This window comes from Anarhichas minor, unplaced genomic scaffold (assembly GCF_050575085.1).
Source record: "Anarhichas minor isolate MPS153535 unplaced genomic scaffold, ASM5057508v1 ptg000058l, whole genome shotgun sequence".
Classification (NCBI taxonomy): domain Eukaryota; kingdom Metazoa; phylum Chordata; class Actinopteri; order Perciformes; family Anarhichadidae; genus Anarhichas; species Anarhichas minor.
The window spans coordinates 13,337,889-13,351,936 of record NW_027466504.1 but is presented as its reverse complement, the minus strand read 5'-3'; the positions used below and the strand labels follow the sequence as shown (position 1 = coordinate 13,351,936).

Sequence of the window (14,048 nt, the reverse complement as noted above, 5' to 3'; positions counted from 1 at the left end):
CTGCTACTCGTGACACGACACTGGTTACCATGGTGATTGCCCATTAATAGCCAACAGGCACTGCCTTGTCCACAGGACACGGTTGTGGCTCACGTGGCGAAGACTGTGAACGTGCGTGTGGCTGCACACGTGTCTGTGTGTGCATGGGGGTGTTTGTGTGGCGGATTGAATGCATAATCCACACTTGAGAAAATGTGTGAAGACCTGTGTGTGCGTGTGTGTGTGTGCGTGCATGAAGCTCCAGAATGGGCTGCTTGTGTGTGTGTAAGGTACAGTACATGTACCAAAGAAATCATCTCTGCCCAAACTGTTTATTTGATCACAGTGAGGGGGTGTTAAGTCCACAGGCAAATGGTGTGAGAAAGCTCATAATGCCAGATGGCGCGTCCAAATGTGCCGATTTGCCATGTACAACGTGTCAATGGCTCTAGAGCTACAACGACTATGACCACACACAGCCACAATACAGCAAGTTTAAACATTTCATATCGCACACACAAGCCCACTCACACACGCTTTAAAGCCCAAATGAGTCATGCCACTTCTTTCACAACAACCATCAGCTCACTGATGGCGAATGAATAGCAAGCATGAAGTGTTGACCCGTGACTATGAGTGTGAGGTGTGTGAGTTTCTGTATTTTTTTGGGGTGTATGTGTCCGTCTTGACTAGGCTCCAGCCCTGCACGCTGATTGGCTGCTCATACCTTGATGTGTCTTCGGGCTCTGTTCACATAGTTACTGTATCTATGGCTGTGTCTCCGCTCATCTGAGCAACCACACCCACTCACACTGCCTTCGCCACACTATCATCTCACTTACAAAACTCAACCCTGCGACTCTTCTGCTGTCATTTCGTTTTCCTGATATTAATCTCAGAGACGAGGCCATCCTAAAATCTCTGGGACAGCATTCGTGCGTGCTCGCGTGTGCCCGTGCATGAGTGAAGCTCCTGAGCCCTCACAGCTCTGTGGAGCAGCACGTGCTGAGCAGCAACAAGAAGAGATCCTCGGGTGTATTTTTCCTCTCCATCCCTTGTATCACCGCCCTTTCGTTTCCCATGAGTGTGATCTCTGCACGCTGGAGCAGAAGTAAGTGTTTTTTATGGAGCCGGGGCACAGGGAGTGTGCGTGATGGTGTGTGTGCAAGAAGAAGAGGAGGAGGAGGAGGTGGTTTGGAGTGTGTGATGTGTGAAAGGGGAGGGAACACAGGTACAGTCTCTGCATTCCACCTCTCAAGGGCTTCTTCAGACCTCACTGTGGTTTGTTTGTGCATATCTTTGAGTGTGTTTCTTATGTATGTTAGTACCCATGTGTCCTTAAGTAAGGGCATGTCCAATATGAATGTGCATGCATCAGTCATCTTGCTTATGCATGTTTCTGACGAGTGTGTGTGTGTGTGTGTGTGTGTGCGTGTGCATGTGCGCACAAGACTGTCAGCTTAGCTGTGCATCTTCTGTAGAGCGCTCATCTCGGAGTGATTGTGAAGGTTCCTTTTGACTTTAATCTTTCCTGAAATCCTCTTCTTCTCTCCCAGGTCACTCGTCCTCTCTTCTTGCTCTCGTTCCCTCGTTTGTTTTTCCTCCAGGTTCCACTGTCACAAAACCACAGAACTCCACGGCAACGGCTCTACTGTAGTGACACTTTTCCAAAGTAGGCCAAAGTTTAACAAAGTTACTCAGGGGCTAGATTATTTATAACACTCCATTTTGTAGCGGTTGTGTGTTTATAGCTCTGTGAATTTTTTACTTTGAATCCAATTTGAATCACATTATGTAAAGCTCCCCTGGAGACGAGTCACCAGCACTGACACTTAAAAAAAGAAAAAGCTAATCTTAAACAATCATGAGCATGAAAAAAGAAAATTAATATACAGATGTCTTGATTTGTTAATGCAATTTTGTTTCCTGCTTATGTGCTTCACCTTCAAAGTTTTACTTCTTGGGCCTCTGGCATGTTATATTACCAGACTTTTCCTCCTGATATCCAGGCTAGACGTTTTGACTGAAGCATGACTAAAGCTTTCCAAATCAACTCCTGATAAAAATGTATGCTTTGAACTTAAAAAAAATCATTCTCAGTCCAGTGACACATGGTGCAAATACTGGATCTCTTGATTACATGGGCATGTGCAAGTAGAGGTGAGGGTGTGTTTTTCCAACCAAGTTAATTGCCATGGTCTTGAGGGAGGACAGGCTCTGTGTGCAAACACCATGATTGGAATCCAATAGATGTATTGATCGGCTGGGGCTGAAAGGGTTGGTCGATCACCAAAGCACCAGTTTATCGTCAGATGTTTTATGGATTATAAATGTCGTGTTTCCCTTTCAAGACTGAAAATGTCGTGTTTCCCTTTCAAGACTGACCAGAAGAAAGACAAACTAGCTCGACGAATCAGATTAATACTCTGTTCTTTTTGTTTCTCAAAACTCAACTGGCACTCGGTCACTCCCTCGACTTCTTTTGCCGCTATTTATTTTTACCGCCGATACTAATTGCAAGGCAAGGCAAGGCAAGGCAAGTTTATTTGTATAGCACATTTCAACAACAAGGTAATTCAAAATGCTTCACATAAAACCATTATTAAAAGCATCAAAACATAAGGCAAAAGAGATTTTAAAAAACAATTAAGAACATACATTGAAACAATAAAAACAGTCATTGAAACACTCTAACCCGGCCTCCCTGAGGTCTTATTTAGCGTGGGACTCCAACCCCGCCTCGGGACTCTAACCCGGACAATTGGACGCGGGACTCTAACCCCGTCTAGACGCGGGACTCCAACCCAGCTCCAATTGCAGCTCATTGATTATCCATATTAGTAGATATAGATCCCCTTTTTTGTGTTGTTTGGTGATAGCAGCTTGTCTACAAGGTCATCAAAATCCTTTCAACCGCTCTGGAGTCAGTGTTTTTCTTTTACTTTGATATAGTAATTTATAGTGATTTTTTCTTCACTATTCAAATGATTAGGAAATTAAAGGTTGTATTTTTAGTGATCAAATCAAATCTTGTCATCTGTAGTTTTAATGATGAATTATAAGCTGCTTAGAGCTAGTGTTTGGAAGCTAAACAGATCATAATTCACTCTCTAATATCTATTTATGTTGCTGTGAAAACACCTCCCTCAAACAACTGTTTAAGCTTATTCAATATCAAGTGAACACATCGTGATAATGTTATAATTGTCCTTTGCCCAATACTCATTTTCACTGAACAGAGCCTTAACGCATCATAACAGTCATGTTATGGTAACAGTGCATGTTTGGATGTGTGAGTTTGGTCTTGTTGCAATAATCAAGCCCAGACAGCGAGACGGGTGGAAGGTGTGAGATACCTGTGTTTGTCGGGCTGGTCATGGCGGCGGGAAGACTGGGCGGCTCCCCCAGCACCAGGCGGACTCTCTTGGCGTGGGTTTTGCCCTGGTAGTGCGACTGGGCCACAATAGCGGAGGTGAAGAACATATTACACAAGGTACAGCACTTGTTCCTGTCCACCTCTGTCTCTGCACAGTCCTGCAGTAGGAGAGTAGGGGGAGATGGTAAAAGCGAGTGGTGGAGAGGGAGAGGTGTTATGAGACAAAAATGGACCACAGCGGAGGAGAGTGGTTGAGGAGAAAGGAATGATGTGAAAAGAGAGGTAGAGAGAGGTGAAGGTGAGAAAAGGAGAGAAGAGGCAGGGGGGAGATGAGAAAAGGAAAGTTGTACACTCTGCACTGACCTCCTGGGCTTTGTCAGTTTCTCTCTCAAACACACACACACACACACACACACACACACACACACACACACACACACACACACACACACACGCAAAGGGAAGGCTGATCAAATATTCATCTGTCTCTCTGGGCTGAGACTGTGGCTCGGTCCTTTCACCGATGTTGGTTCATTACTAATGATGAGGAAGAGTTGCTCCCCAGGGAGGGAACACAAACCAAAAGACCAACCGCCTGATTGACACAAATGTACAAAATACTCACACATGCAAATTCAAAAGAACACACACACACACACACACACAGAGAGAATTCTCTATCTTTTTCTGCCCACCAGTATGGGAAAACCAACTCATCTCAAGGAAAAAACAAGAAAATACTGTAGGCTGTATGTCAGGAAAATCCCACCAATCCAGTCATTTTTAGAAATCATCCGGAATTGCCAGTAATGACCGATGGAAACATAGCACTTGCCGGTCAAGCCTCGCCCTTACCGCACACAAAAAGTTAAAAAAATAACCCGAAAATCTGATAAATAATAAACGTAGCAGGAGAATAACAGAGATCTGCATGTGAGACAGACACTGTGTGTCACATATTTAAGCTTTTTCCATGGTTTTCACTAAACTCCTTGCAGTTCCGGTTAAAATAAATCGAAATGCAACAGCATACAACAATATACTGTGCTTTTAACTCTATGGTAACAGTTTGGGGAAGGCTCTTTCCTGTCCCCATGGATAAAGCAGGGGGATAAAAGGCTTGTTTTTCTAAGGTTGGTGAGAATGACCTGACCACAACCCCATCTAACACATTTGGGATAAGGACAGGCCTTGCTGTACCATCTAACATCAGTCCCTGACCTGACTAATGCTCTTGTGGCTAAATCGAAGTAAATCCTGGCAGACAGGCTCCAAAATCTTGTGGACAGACTTGTCAGAGGAGTGGAGGCTATAGCAGCGTATAAATAACCATGGTTTTGGAATGACATGTTGCTGAAAAACAATCGCATATGGTTGTGATGTTAGGCAGCCCACATACTTCAATATATTAACTAAAACAATGACAAAAATCAAATATGTCTTCAAAGACGAGCAATATTCACACTCTCAGTGCAACCTTTTATGTTCTACACTTTCACAACCCTTTCCCCAGTTTCTTTTATTCTTCTCTCGGCTCATATTGAACCTCCACATGGTGTGTTCATCCAGGCTTTAATTATGTGTTAGTCTCTTGCTGCCTCTTCTGAATTTGTTTGCACATCTTTCTTTCTGTCTTTTTCACACCAGCGCTTTCTAGTCCAGGTGTCAGTCCACAGTCGGAGGAGAGGAACCTCGGCCTCTGTGAAATAGAGGACAATAATAGGAAAGTGTCTGCGACACCATATCTAAGTATGTAGGAGAGTGTGTCTCTGTGTCTCTGTGTTAATGTGTGTGTGTGTCTGTGTTAATGTGCGCGTGTGTGTGCGCGTGTGTGTGTCTTGTGTCAGCACTGCTTAGCATCAAGGGCAGTGGATGTGAGAGTTAAGGACACCTTTACCTCCCAGGCCTGGCTTTGTCTCTCAGCTGTCCCATCTCTCTCTATTTTTTTTCCTCTCACTCTCTTCTTCTCTCGCCTTCACTCTCAGACTTTCTCTCTCTCTCTCTCCCTCCCTCCCATTCCTGCCTCCTCCCTCCCCCTCTGGGCATCAGTCTCAGTGACTCTCTCTGTTGTGGGATGAAATATTTATCCGTATTGGCAGGCCCTCACCACCCCCTCTCCCCCGCCTCCTCCCTCCTCTCCTCCCCCGTGTCTGTCCCTGCTGTGATCACGTTAAAGGATTGCTCCCATACCCCCCCCCCCCCCCCCCCCTATCTCCCCCAGTAACTCAATTTCCTTCTACTTTTTGGTTTGGTACAAATTCATTGTTGTACCTTATTAGCCATTGAAGCATTGTCGCATGCTTCCTCATTACCACCTCTCCTTGTTCTGTTCCACCTTCACTATAATGTGTACTTTCTCCTCTTGTCTCTTTCATACTCCTCATTTTAGAAATCATCCATACTTCGTCTACTTCCTCCCTCCCATGGGCAGCGCTGCTGAGATCTTGTTCTACTCAAATCTTGTTGTACCAGGATGAGGAAAATCAACCGCAGTGAGCCGGAGTCCCACAACTGCATGTTTGTGTTGTTTTTGACTCGGGACAAAGAGGCTGAGATGATTCTCAGTGGCAGTCTGCAGTGGTCTCACCTGTCAAAGCACACTGAAAAGTAAGAGGATCAGTCAACAGCGATGGGGCTGAAACATAAAGAAGCATCTTCTTGAAAGAAGGCTGCAACACAAATCCTGCCGCTCAATGACAGATGCTTCACGAGGGATTTAGTGACAGTGCGGGGAAAGTTTTAATCAATCTCAAGTGTGTGTGGGTGACTGACATATGAATAATTGTCAGCTCATTACAGCTGCCACTCCACTTTAAACAATAAACAGCATCTCTGACTCACTGTTTTCCTCCATCGTCTGTCTCCGCTGGAAGTCATCAACCTTTCTGTTTCTTTATTTTTGATTTAGAGATTCCTACCCTCGCTCATTTCAATAATCCCTCTCTGTACTTTTGTCCTCACTCTCTCTACCTGTCGCATCTCACACTTGTGCTGAGACTGATTTGCAAGCGACCTAATTGTTGAGTGTGTTTCTGTTTGTGTGTGCACGTACGCCTGTTTATCCGCTGCCTGATAGTGTGCCTGTATCGCAGAATATTTTGTTTTTGGGTGGCTTCATCCTGCTCATGCACCTAACAATAGACTCCTAATTAGCTGTGTTAATCTTCCTCTCCTTCTGTTTTTCTTTCTCTCTGCTCCTCCTTACTTCTCCCCCTGCTCTGTGTCGAGGCGCTGTGGGAAACATTGCTAAATATACACATGGAGCAGCACAGGGAAACAGACGCTCTCATTTGGAGTTTGAAGAAGCGCTGAAAGTGTAAATTGAAAGGGCCGACAGTGCAAATTTAGCATTAGAGAATAAAAGTCGAGGAAAAAAAAAAAGAAAGTATTTTGTTATCTCTTGCCCTTTCTGCAGGTAGAAAACGGCACAGACAGAGAGAGAGAGAGCAGGTTGGAGAATTGGGTAGAAAAATGGATAAATTTCTCTCCCCTTTTATCTGGGAGCACCTTTACGACCTACTTTCTCTGTGTTTGTTCTGTGACAAACACGTTCACCTACACACACATCTCAAGGCATGGCATTCTATGGGCAGACTTCATTCACTCTGCAAAAATCCTTTTTCTGCTGTTCCCATTGGACTGCACCGTGTCAATCAGTACGAGAACAGAAGGGCAAATACACGGAGATGAAGTGCAGAGAAAAGACGTGCAAATCTTCCCCCGGGAAAAAAGAAAAAAAAAAAAGATGAAAGAGCTGAGAGAAGAAAATCGTATGGCGAGTATTTCATTGCTGGAGAACTGTTCGTCTTATATCAGTTTTTACAGCATTGTCAGATAATCAATGTCACATCCCTGCATGAGAGGTTATGAACAAATTGCTAGCTGTGGCGCTCACAGTACGGCAGATGTGTGTGTGTGTGTGTGCGCACACGGTCTGTTTGTGTGTAGTGTCCCATATGAGGTGAAAGCCAGCAGGGGCTGAGTCATGTCTTATTCACTTAGAGAGACAGATGGAGACGCAGGTATGAATATTTCCACAGTGAGTGTGTTTGTAAACCCATGTGCCCTTGACATGCCTATGTCCTGATTGTCTGCAGTCACGTGCATCACCTCTTTACATCTTAGTGCACAGCTTGAGTCCAGAAAAAGGAGTTCAACCGGTGAGAAATATAATAGCAAATGTTCATTTCAGTTTTGCAGTATGAAATGACTGCGAACAGCTTGCGTGCTTGTGTTTAGGTCTGCAAAGATGTGACCACAACAAATAACTCCTACCCCACCTGGTTGTTCTGGCTCCTGATATTAAAGACTGTCAAACCAGATCTGTCTTCATGCGCTTGCCAGGCGGTGACCTGTGCCAATGCGGACGTGCCTTAAACTTTCTAATAGCCAGCGGGGGGGGGGGGGGGGACTCCTCTGGTTGCAAAAACAAGTCTGAGGGTTTAGACGTTCATGAGAAAATGAACCTACTTCTCACTTGATTTATTACCTCTGTAAACATAAGTTTATGGTCTCAGTTGCTAGTTTCAAGTCTTCTTCAATACAGCAGGATGTTCAATTAGTAAACTATGGTCTGGGAGTGGTCTGTGTTTCTTACAACTTCAACTCTTTCACAGCGTGTTTTCAGTTCATGAAAGTTAATTGTAACATTTTGGTCACCCAAAAAATGTCTTCTTCGGCGTTTGGTTGTACTTAGCTCCACCCCCTTGTGTCACATCCAGTTACAAAAAAACAAGATGGCGACAGCCAAAATGCCGAATGGGAGACTTTAAAACGGCAGACTTTAAAACGGCAGTCCACAAACCAATGGGTGACATCACAGTGATTATGTCCACTTCTTACATACAGTCTATGGCTTTAATCTTGCTGGATCTTATTGATGGAATCTAAAATAACTTGAATCTGTTTCCTTTGAAGATGTTTGCTTGCTGCCGCAAACATTATTCATCAGGTGTTTCAACTTTAAATTGCTCATTCGTCAAGTGCAACCGGAAATCACTTACATTGGGGACGTTTACAAACATTTTAGTTTCTTATTTTTGCCACGAATTTCATCTTTTTCCATCAGTGGAGGACGAAGGGTCGTTGCTGTACAGAGATAATTGGCCCTGCACTCCGGCTCAGGGTCTTGGCTGTGGCGCTACACTGTATTTGGAGACGCTCCACCTCTTCCCTCTTTCTGGCACAGATTTGTCAGTTAGCTTTATTTTTCCACCAGCTGTGTCCTCAAAGTGTGTACTGTATGTATTCTGTCTGTGTGTGTGTAAGTGTGTGTATGTGTGTGCTTGTGTGTCTGTGTACTATGGCATGATACCCCAGATAAATGGGGCACACAACGGACTATTGTAAAAATCCCTCTTCACAATAGTCTATTACGTTCGCATTTCTTTTTCATACATACGCAAAGACCCGCAAATAAAAATTCTAAATTGAATCAACCCCTAAATATCAGTTGTGCTTCATGTTAGAATCCCATCAATTCACTGTGGACACAAATGCAAGCTCAGCATTTGCTAAAATTGCAGGACAGGCTTTTAGAAATATACAGACACAATGGCCCACCTACAGCACACACTCACAGACACACACACACAGGCATTGGTAATGTTGACGGACGTCCCTAGCCATAGCCTGCAATAGCCTGATATAGAGCTGCTTGGTGGCGTCTGCCTCCACTAAATCTGGCCACAAACACCACAGCTAAGGCAGCAGCTCTTTTGGGAGAACTATAGCGCACAACTGCACACAACAGATCAAACGAATATTCCCATGAGCATTTGGCTGCAACGGCAAAGCCTGCGAGTAGACAGGCCCAGGAAAGGATTGGACTGAGGCAGGTTTTTGTCATCTATATACATTTTCCGCATGCTCCAAATTCACACATTTCCGCATGCAAATAATTGTCTTTCCTCGAACGCCATCAGATACTTCAGTTTGTGATTACACTGCAAAACAGGTCATTTAGTTCATGAATGAATCTTAAAAGCTTCACACTGTATGTTATGCAACGCAGACACAGAAACACACATGGGAGCATACTGGGTTATCTGGCCGCAGTCTCTTAGAAGGTGGTCCTCCATCTTCAGGGTGAAGCATGTAGAACAGACGCACCTTGTTGGCGTGTTTCTTACTCTGAGAGGGAGACAGAAACAGAGAGAGAAAAGGTGTCAGCCAATGAACGGAGTTTTATTTTATCAAGTGAGCCAAGTGGGGAAAAAAAAAAAATCAATAACTGTCACTCCACCTTGGCTACTCCCTCCAAGCTTTTTATCTCTGTTTCAGCTGATGATGTCAGCAGACAGTTTGCTCCTGGCTAGTTGACTAATGGCCAGGACCAGCCTCAGCTCTCTGGGAGCCCTGAGTAAGATGTTGGGATCGGAGGGAAGTGGTTGGGAGTTAAATATAATGAGGGCCTGCACACTGGGGCCCGTAAAGTGCCAAAGGAAGTGAGACAATCATTTGGAAAGCTCAAATTACATTGAAAGGGAAACGATAATATCCTGGTGCCCTAAAAAATAATTCCCTGTATTGGTCGATACACAAGGTCAAGTATCAGGAAGGAAGAAGGTATGTGAATATCTGTACCGCTTACCAACTTAATAATGTGGTATTTTCTGTTACAATCTCTATTATCTGTAATAATTAGAAACGTACAGTAGTGTGTTATAAGAAAGGACACTGAGCTGTCCTTGAAACTGCTTGCTGTCACTTTAATGGCCAACAATGGAAGTCACTGGACAGACTGGAGGGTAAAGATTAGTGCACGTGTATGTGTTGAGACAGCTCTGTGTGTTTGACTGCAAGGTTGACACAGCTATCTTGCTCTATACATATCCTTTTTTTTTATTGGCATGCTGGGTGACCTTCACTCCTTTCTACCATATAACAACTATTATTATCTGTACATTCCACTGCTGGTGCAATTTGCCAGAAGCAAGTGTTGACGCTGTCAGAGAGATCGTATCTTTAATGCCACATATACGGTCAAATTCACGACAGAGTGCAGGGATACAAGTCAAGATTGTGGTTACCAAAAGCATCACCGGTGAAAAATGTAAAAATTTGGAACGACGTGATTAAATGGGTCAAATGTCTTCAGATGACTGTTTCCAGAACTGGATCCCTGTGAGGGGATCACTCCACTGTTTTCACATGATTAGGGGAATTGTGTTTTGTTGTTCTTAAGTTAAGTCAAGTTAAGTTGTTTAGTTTAAATAGATATCATGGCTGAACAGGACACAAAGAAAGCGAATGGGAGACAAGACACTGTACTTGCTGCTCCAGTGCTTAGATTGGATCCTCTGCCCCCGGGACTAGAAGCCCCCCCCCCCCCCCCCCCCACACACAGACACACACACACACTCCCTCTACCTCACATGCCCCCTCACTTGTCAGACTACTTTAATTCAGTTTGTCAGCGCTTGTGTGAGTGTGTGCTTGTGTTCGTAGGTGTATAAATGGTCATGTGCAGTCGATGGCTCTGGGGTATGGGCTAAAAGCGGGACCTTGTGTCACCATGGTTACCCTGCAGTGACCCTCGCCGGGCACCCTAAACTAATGGACTGTGTCTCTTCCTCTGTTTTTAGTATCAAATCAAGTTGGAGGAGTTACAGCTATAGCGAGCAACTACCACCCGTTGTAACCTATAGTAAGTATTTCCACTGGTGTTTTCGGCAGTTATGAAAGAGGTGCGTTGCTGCCAGTGGAGAGGGGAAGGACTCCAGAACCCGGAGCTCCTCAATAATTCATCCCCCATGATAGCACTCCTTTCTTTAGCCTGTTGTTGTTGTTGTCTCTGGGCCTCTATTGAAGCTAAGACACAAAAACTCCTTTGCATTTCAATTATTTCTTGCCATGTCTCCTTGATCTACCGACCTCTACATAGACCTGTTATAGAGGGTGACACTGAAGAAATGCACTGACTCAACTTGCCCATTCCTCTGCACAACTCAAGGCGGTGTGTTTCTGTCAGACGGAGGTCGGTTGGTAGACAAGCATCAGACAAACACACACGGCCGTTGTCGTTGCTTAATTCTCCCCAGATAAGGGTCTTGTCCTCATTAGTCTGCTTGTTAATCCCAATTGGGTCTTGTAATCAAGGAGGACCTCACTGCAGTACATGCACGCAAGCGCACATGCACGCAAGCGCACGTGCACGTGTGCACGCGTACACACACACACACACACACACATCACCACCACACAGAGCCACATCCTAGTTAAATAATGCACTGGGCTGATTATTGAATGGCCTATAATTAAATTACTCTTAGGGAGTCTGCTGAGAGGTAGAATACGTTTAAACAAAAAATGTGTGTGTGCGTGTGTGTGTGTTTGTTTGTTTGCAAGTGACTAGCATTACCATGCTGCATTAAGTCTATGTATAATGGATGAGCGCTGCTTGGAACGGCACAAGCCCTAAATTGGTACAAATAAGGCTGAGATGCCTTAAGAAGTGTACAGTGCAGGAATCTGCTTGCCCAAGCAGTGACGGTGGCAACATTTAGTTTGTTTGTTTGTTTTGTGGGAACATTCCTGTACAAGCAGAGACGGACTCACCTCATAGTGAGCGGTGCGCTGGGACTCGGAGATGAGCTGGGCATTGCAGATGTTACAATAGCTCTCTGTGAACAAGCCTCCATCCACGACGCCTGCAGACTTCATCTTCATCTGAGACTACACACAAACACACACATGCCCAAACATACACAAATATGAATATCATTCAAATGCAGAACAAATGTCAGTGGACCTTACAGTGTGTGTTCGAGGTGCATGAGCATGCATATATCTCAATTTAGAAATAGTTTTCCTTCAGAATGACAGATTCGTCATGACAGTTCAGCCCAAATATATGTTGATCCTCTCTGTCAGAACATCCTCTCGTGGATGATTTTGGCTCTAGTCTTAGAAACATTGCCCTGAGGCTCTGGCTTGAGTTCCTGCATTTTACACAGCAATGAACTTTTCTATATATATATATATTATATATATATATACTATGAATTGTTTGTTGTAAATATGTTCCATTACAAAGTAATAGTTAATTAGCAAAAGTATATGTAATTAATTAAGAATGGGCCATTTTTTGTTTTGTAATTGGGCAAGGTGGTCCTAATGTTAATTACACAATGCATTGCTGGGAGTTTTATTTATCAGTGTATGTGTTTGGTATTTCAAATAATAATCTGCCATATAACTATTAATTACAATGAACAAATACATGTAGTCAAGTAAAAACTACAACATGACCCTGTGAACTGAACAGAGGTGAAGCAGGATGTTTGCCTTCAGGAATGCAAATTAAACAAAGAAGTGCAGGAACATTGTTCAGGAGTTCATGAAAGTTTAAAAAACTTGGGTTTTCACTTTCTTGCAATGTTATTAGGCCAAATATTGACAGACTTCTTCCATCATCTTTTCAACTCCACACTGAGTTTGTAACATCCCGTTAGCTTCCTCGTGTCTCTGTGTGTGTTTCTGTGTCTGTCTGTCTGTGTGTGTGTGTGTGTGTGTTTCCCCTGATTACACTCATCCTACTCACCTGCCCACTCCACCCAGCTGCCTTCTATCTCCTCATCACCCCACACATATATACTCCCCTGCTTTCCCTGTTCTGGTTGTCAGATCGTCCTTGTTCGTTCCCCTGTCTGTCCCAGTATTTTGTCTCCCTCGTGTTTGCTCGGTGCTCTAGCGTTTGCTCCTGATTTAGCCCTTTGCCTTTCTTTTGTGTTTTTTTGGATCTTTCCCCCCGCTCCGTTGGAGGCACTTCAAGTTTGTTTATGACCGTTTTGACCAGAAAAGATACCTAAGTTTAAACTCCACCTCGTCTCCTGTGTCTGCGTTTGAGTCTCCAATCTGCCCCTCGGGCGTGACAGAGTTAGTATGCATGCTTCCCTAAAGCCCTACTCTGCAGCTCCACTCACAACCAAAATTCAATTTTGCAAGTTCATGCGTAAGAGAGATGCACCTTTTTCACCCTTTGCAAAAGATTCTGAGCTCTGGCAAGAAATATAAATGCTGTAGAGCGGTACAGTGTAGCCATTAGCAACTTTCGGTGAGTATTACAGCCTCTGAATTAAATTGTTAAAAGGTCTCCGGCAACATTTTCCGCTGAGAAAGGGTGTCTTAAAACCTTGTCGGGGCTAGAATTGCCTAACCAGTAAAACCATAGAGACCTGAGCATCCCACCGGGAGCCATGGCTCTGGAAGCAGTGTTTTCTTCCCTGTTATACTGAGTACTGTAATAGAAAATGGTTTAATGATGTGCTCTGTGGCCTTGTGTTCAATTTTCTATTCTCTTTATTACGTGTGCCCCGTAGGCACTGCTCTGACAGGGCTGGGGTGAGTAACGTGTCTGCAGGGAATGGTCCAGGAACATCCACCATTAAACTGGATGAGCCCCTTGCCCCAAGGAGGCGACAGGACAGGGTGCAACTGTTTTATAGAGCAAGATACATGAATGCTGCAGAGGTCAGCTCCAGTAACTTTGAAAGGAGGTGGTCTTTTGTCCGGCATGGTATCCCGAGAATTGCAACATGAGGGATGAGATCACACAAAATCGACTCCATGTGTCAGCAGGGAAACGCAGTGACGGGAATTGGTATTATTTATTTCAAGTGTAGTGTGTAATTACCTTTTAGGCTCAGCACTCACACACACACACACACACACACACACACTTTAACACACT

At 44.2% G+C, this 14,048-nt stretch overlaps 1 protein-coding gene across 1 annotated transcript in view; it reads right to left on the bottom strand.

Annotated features, from left to right (window-relative positions):
* Positions 1 to 12,019, bottom strand: part of LOC142933199 (zinc finger matrin-type protein 4) — a 72,745-nt gene extending 60,726 nt beyond the window's left edge. The window contains exons 1-3 of the mRNA XM_076077334.1: positions 11,915 to 12,019; positions 9,395 to 9,487; positions 3,336 to 3,513 (exon numbers count right to left, since the gene is read on the bottom strand). Of these exons, the coding sequence (XP_075933449.1) occupies positions 3,336 to 3,513; positions 9,395 to 9,487; positions 11,915 to 12,019 (376 nt within the window). The remainder of the gene's footprint in view (positions 1 to 3,335; positions 3,514 to 9,394; positions 9,488 to 11,914) is intronic.
* Between the last annotated feature and the right edge of the window lie 2,029 nt (positions 12,020 to 14,048).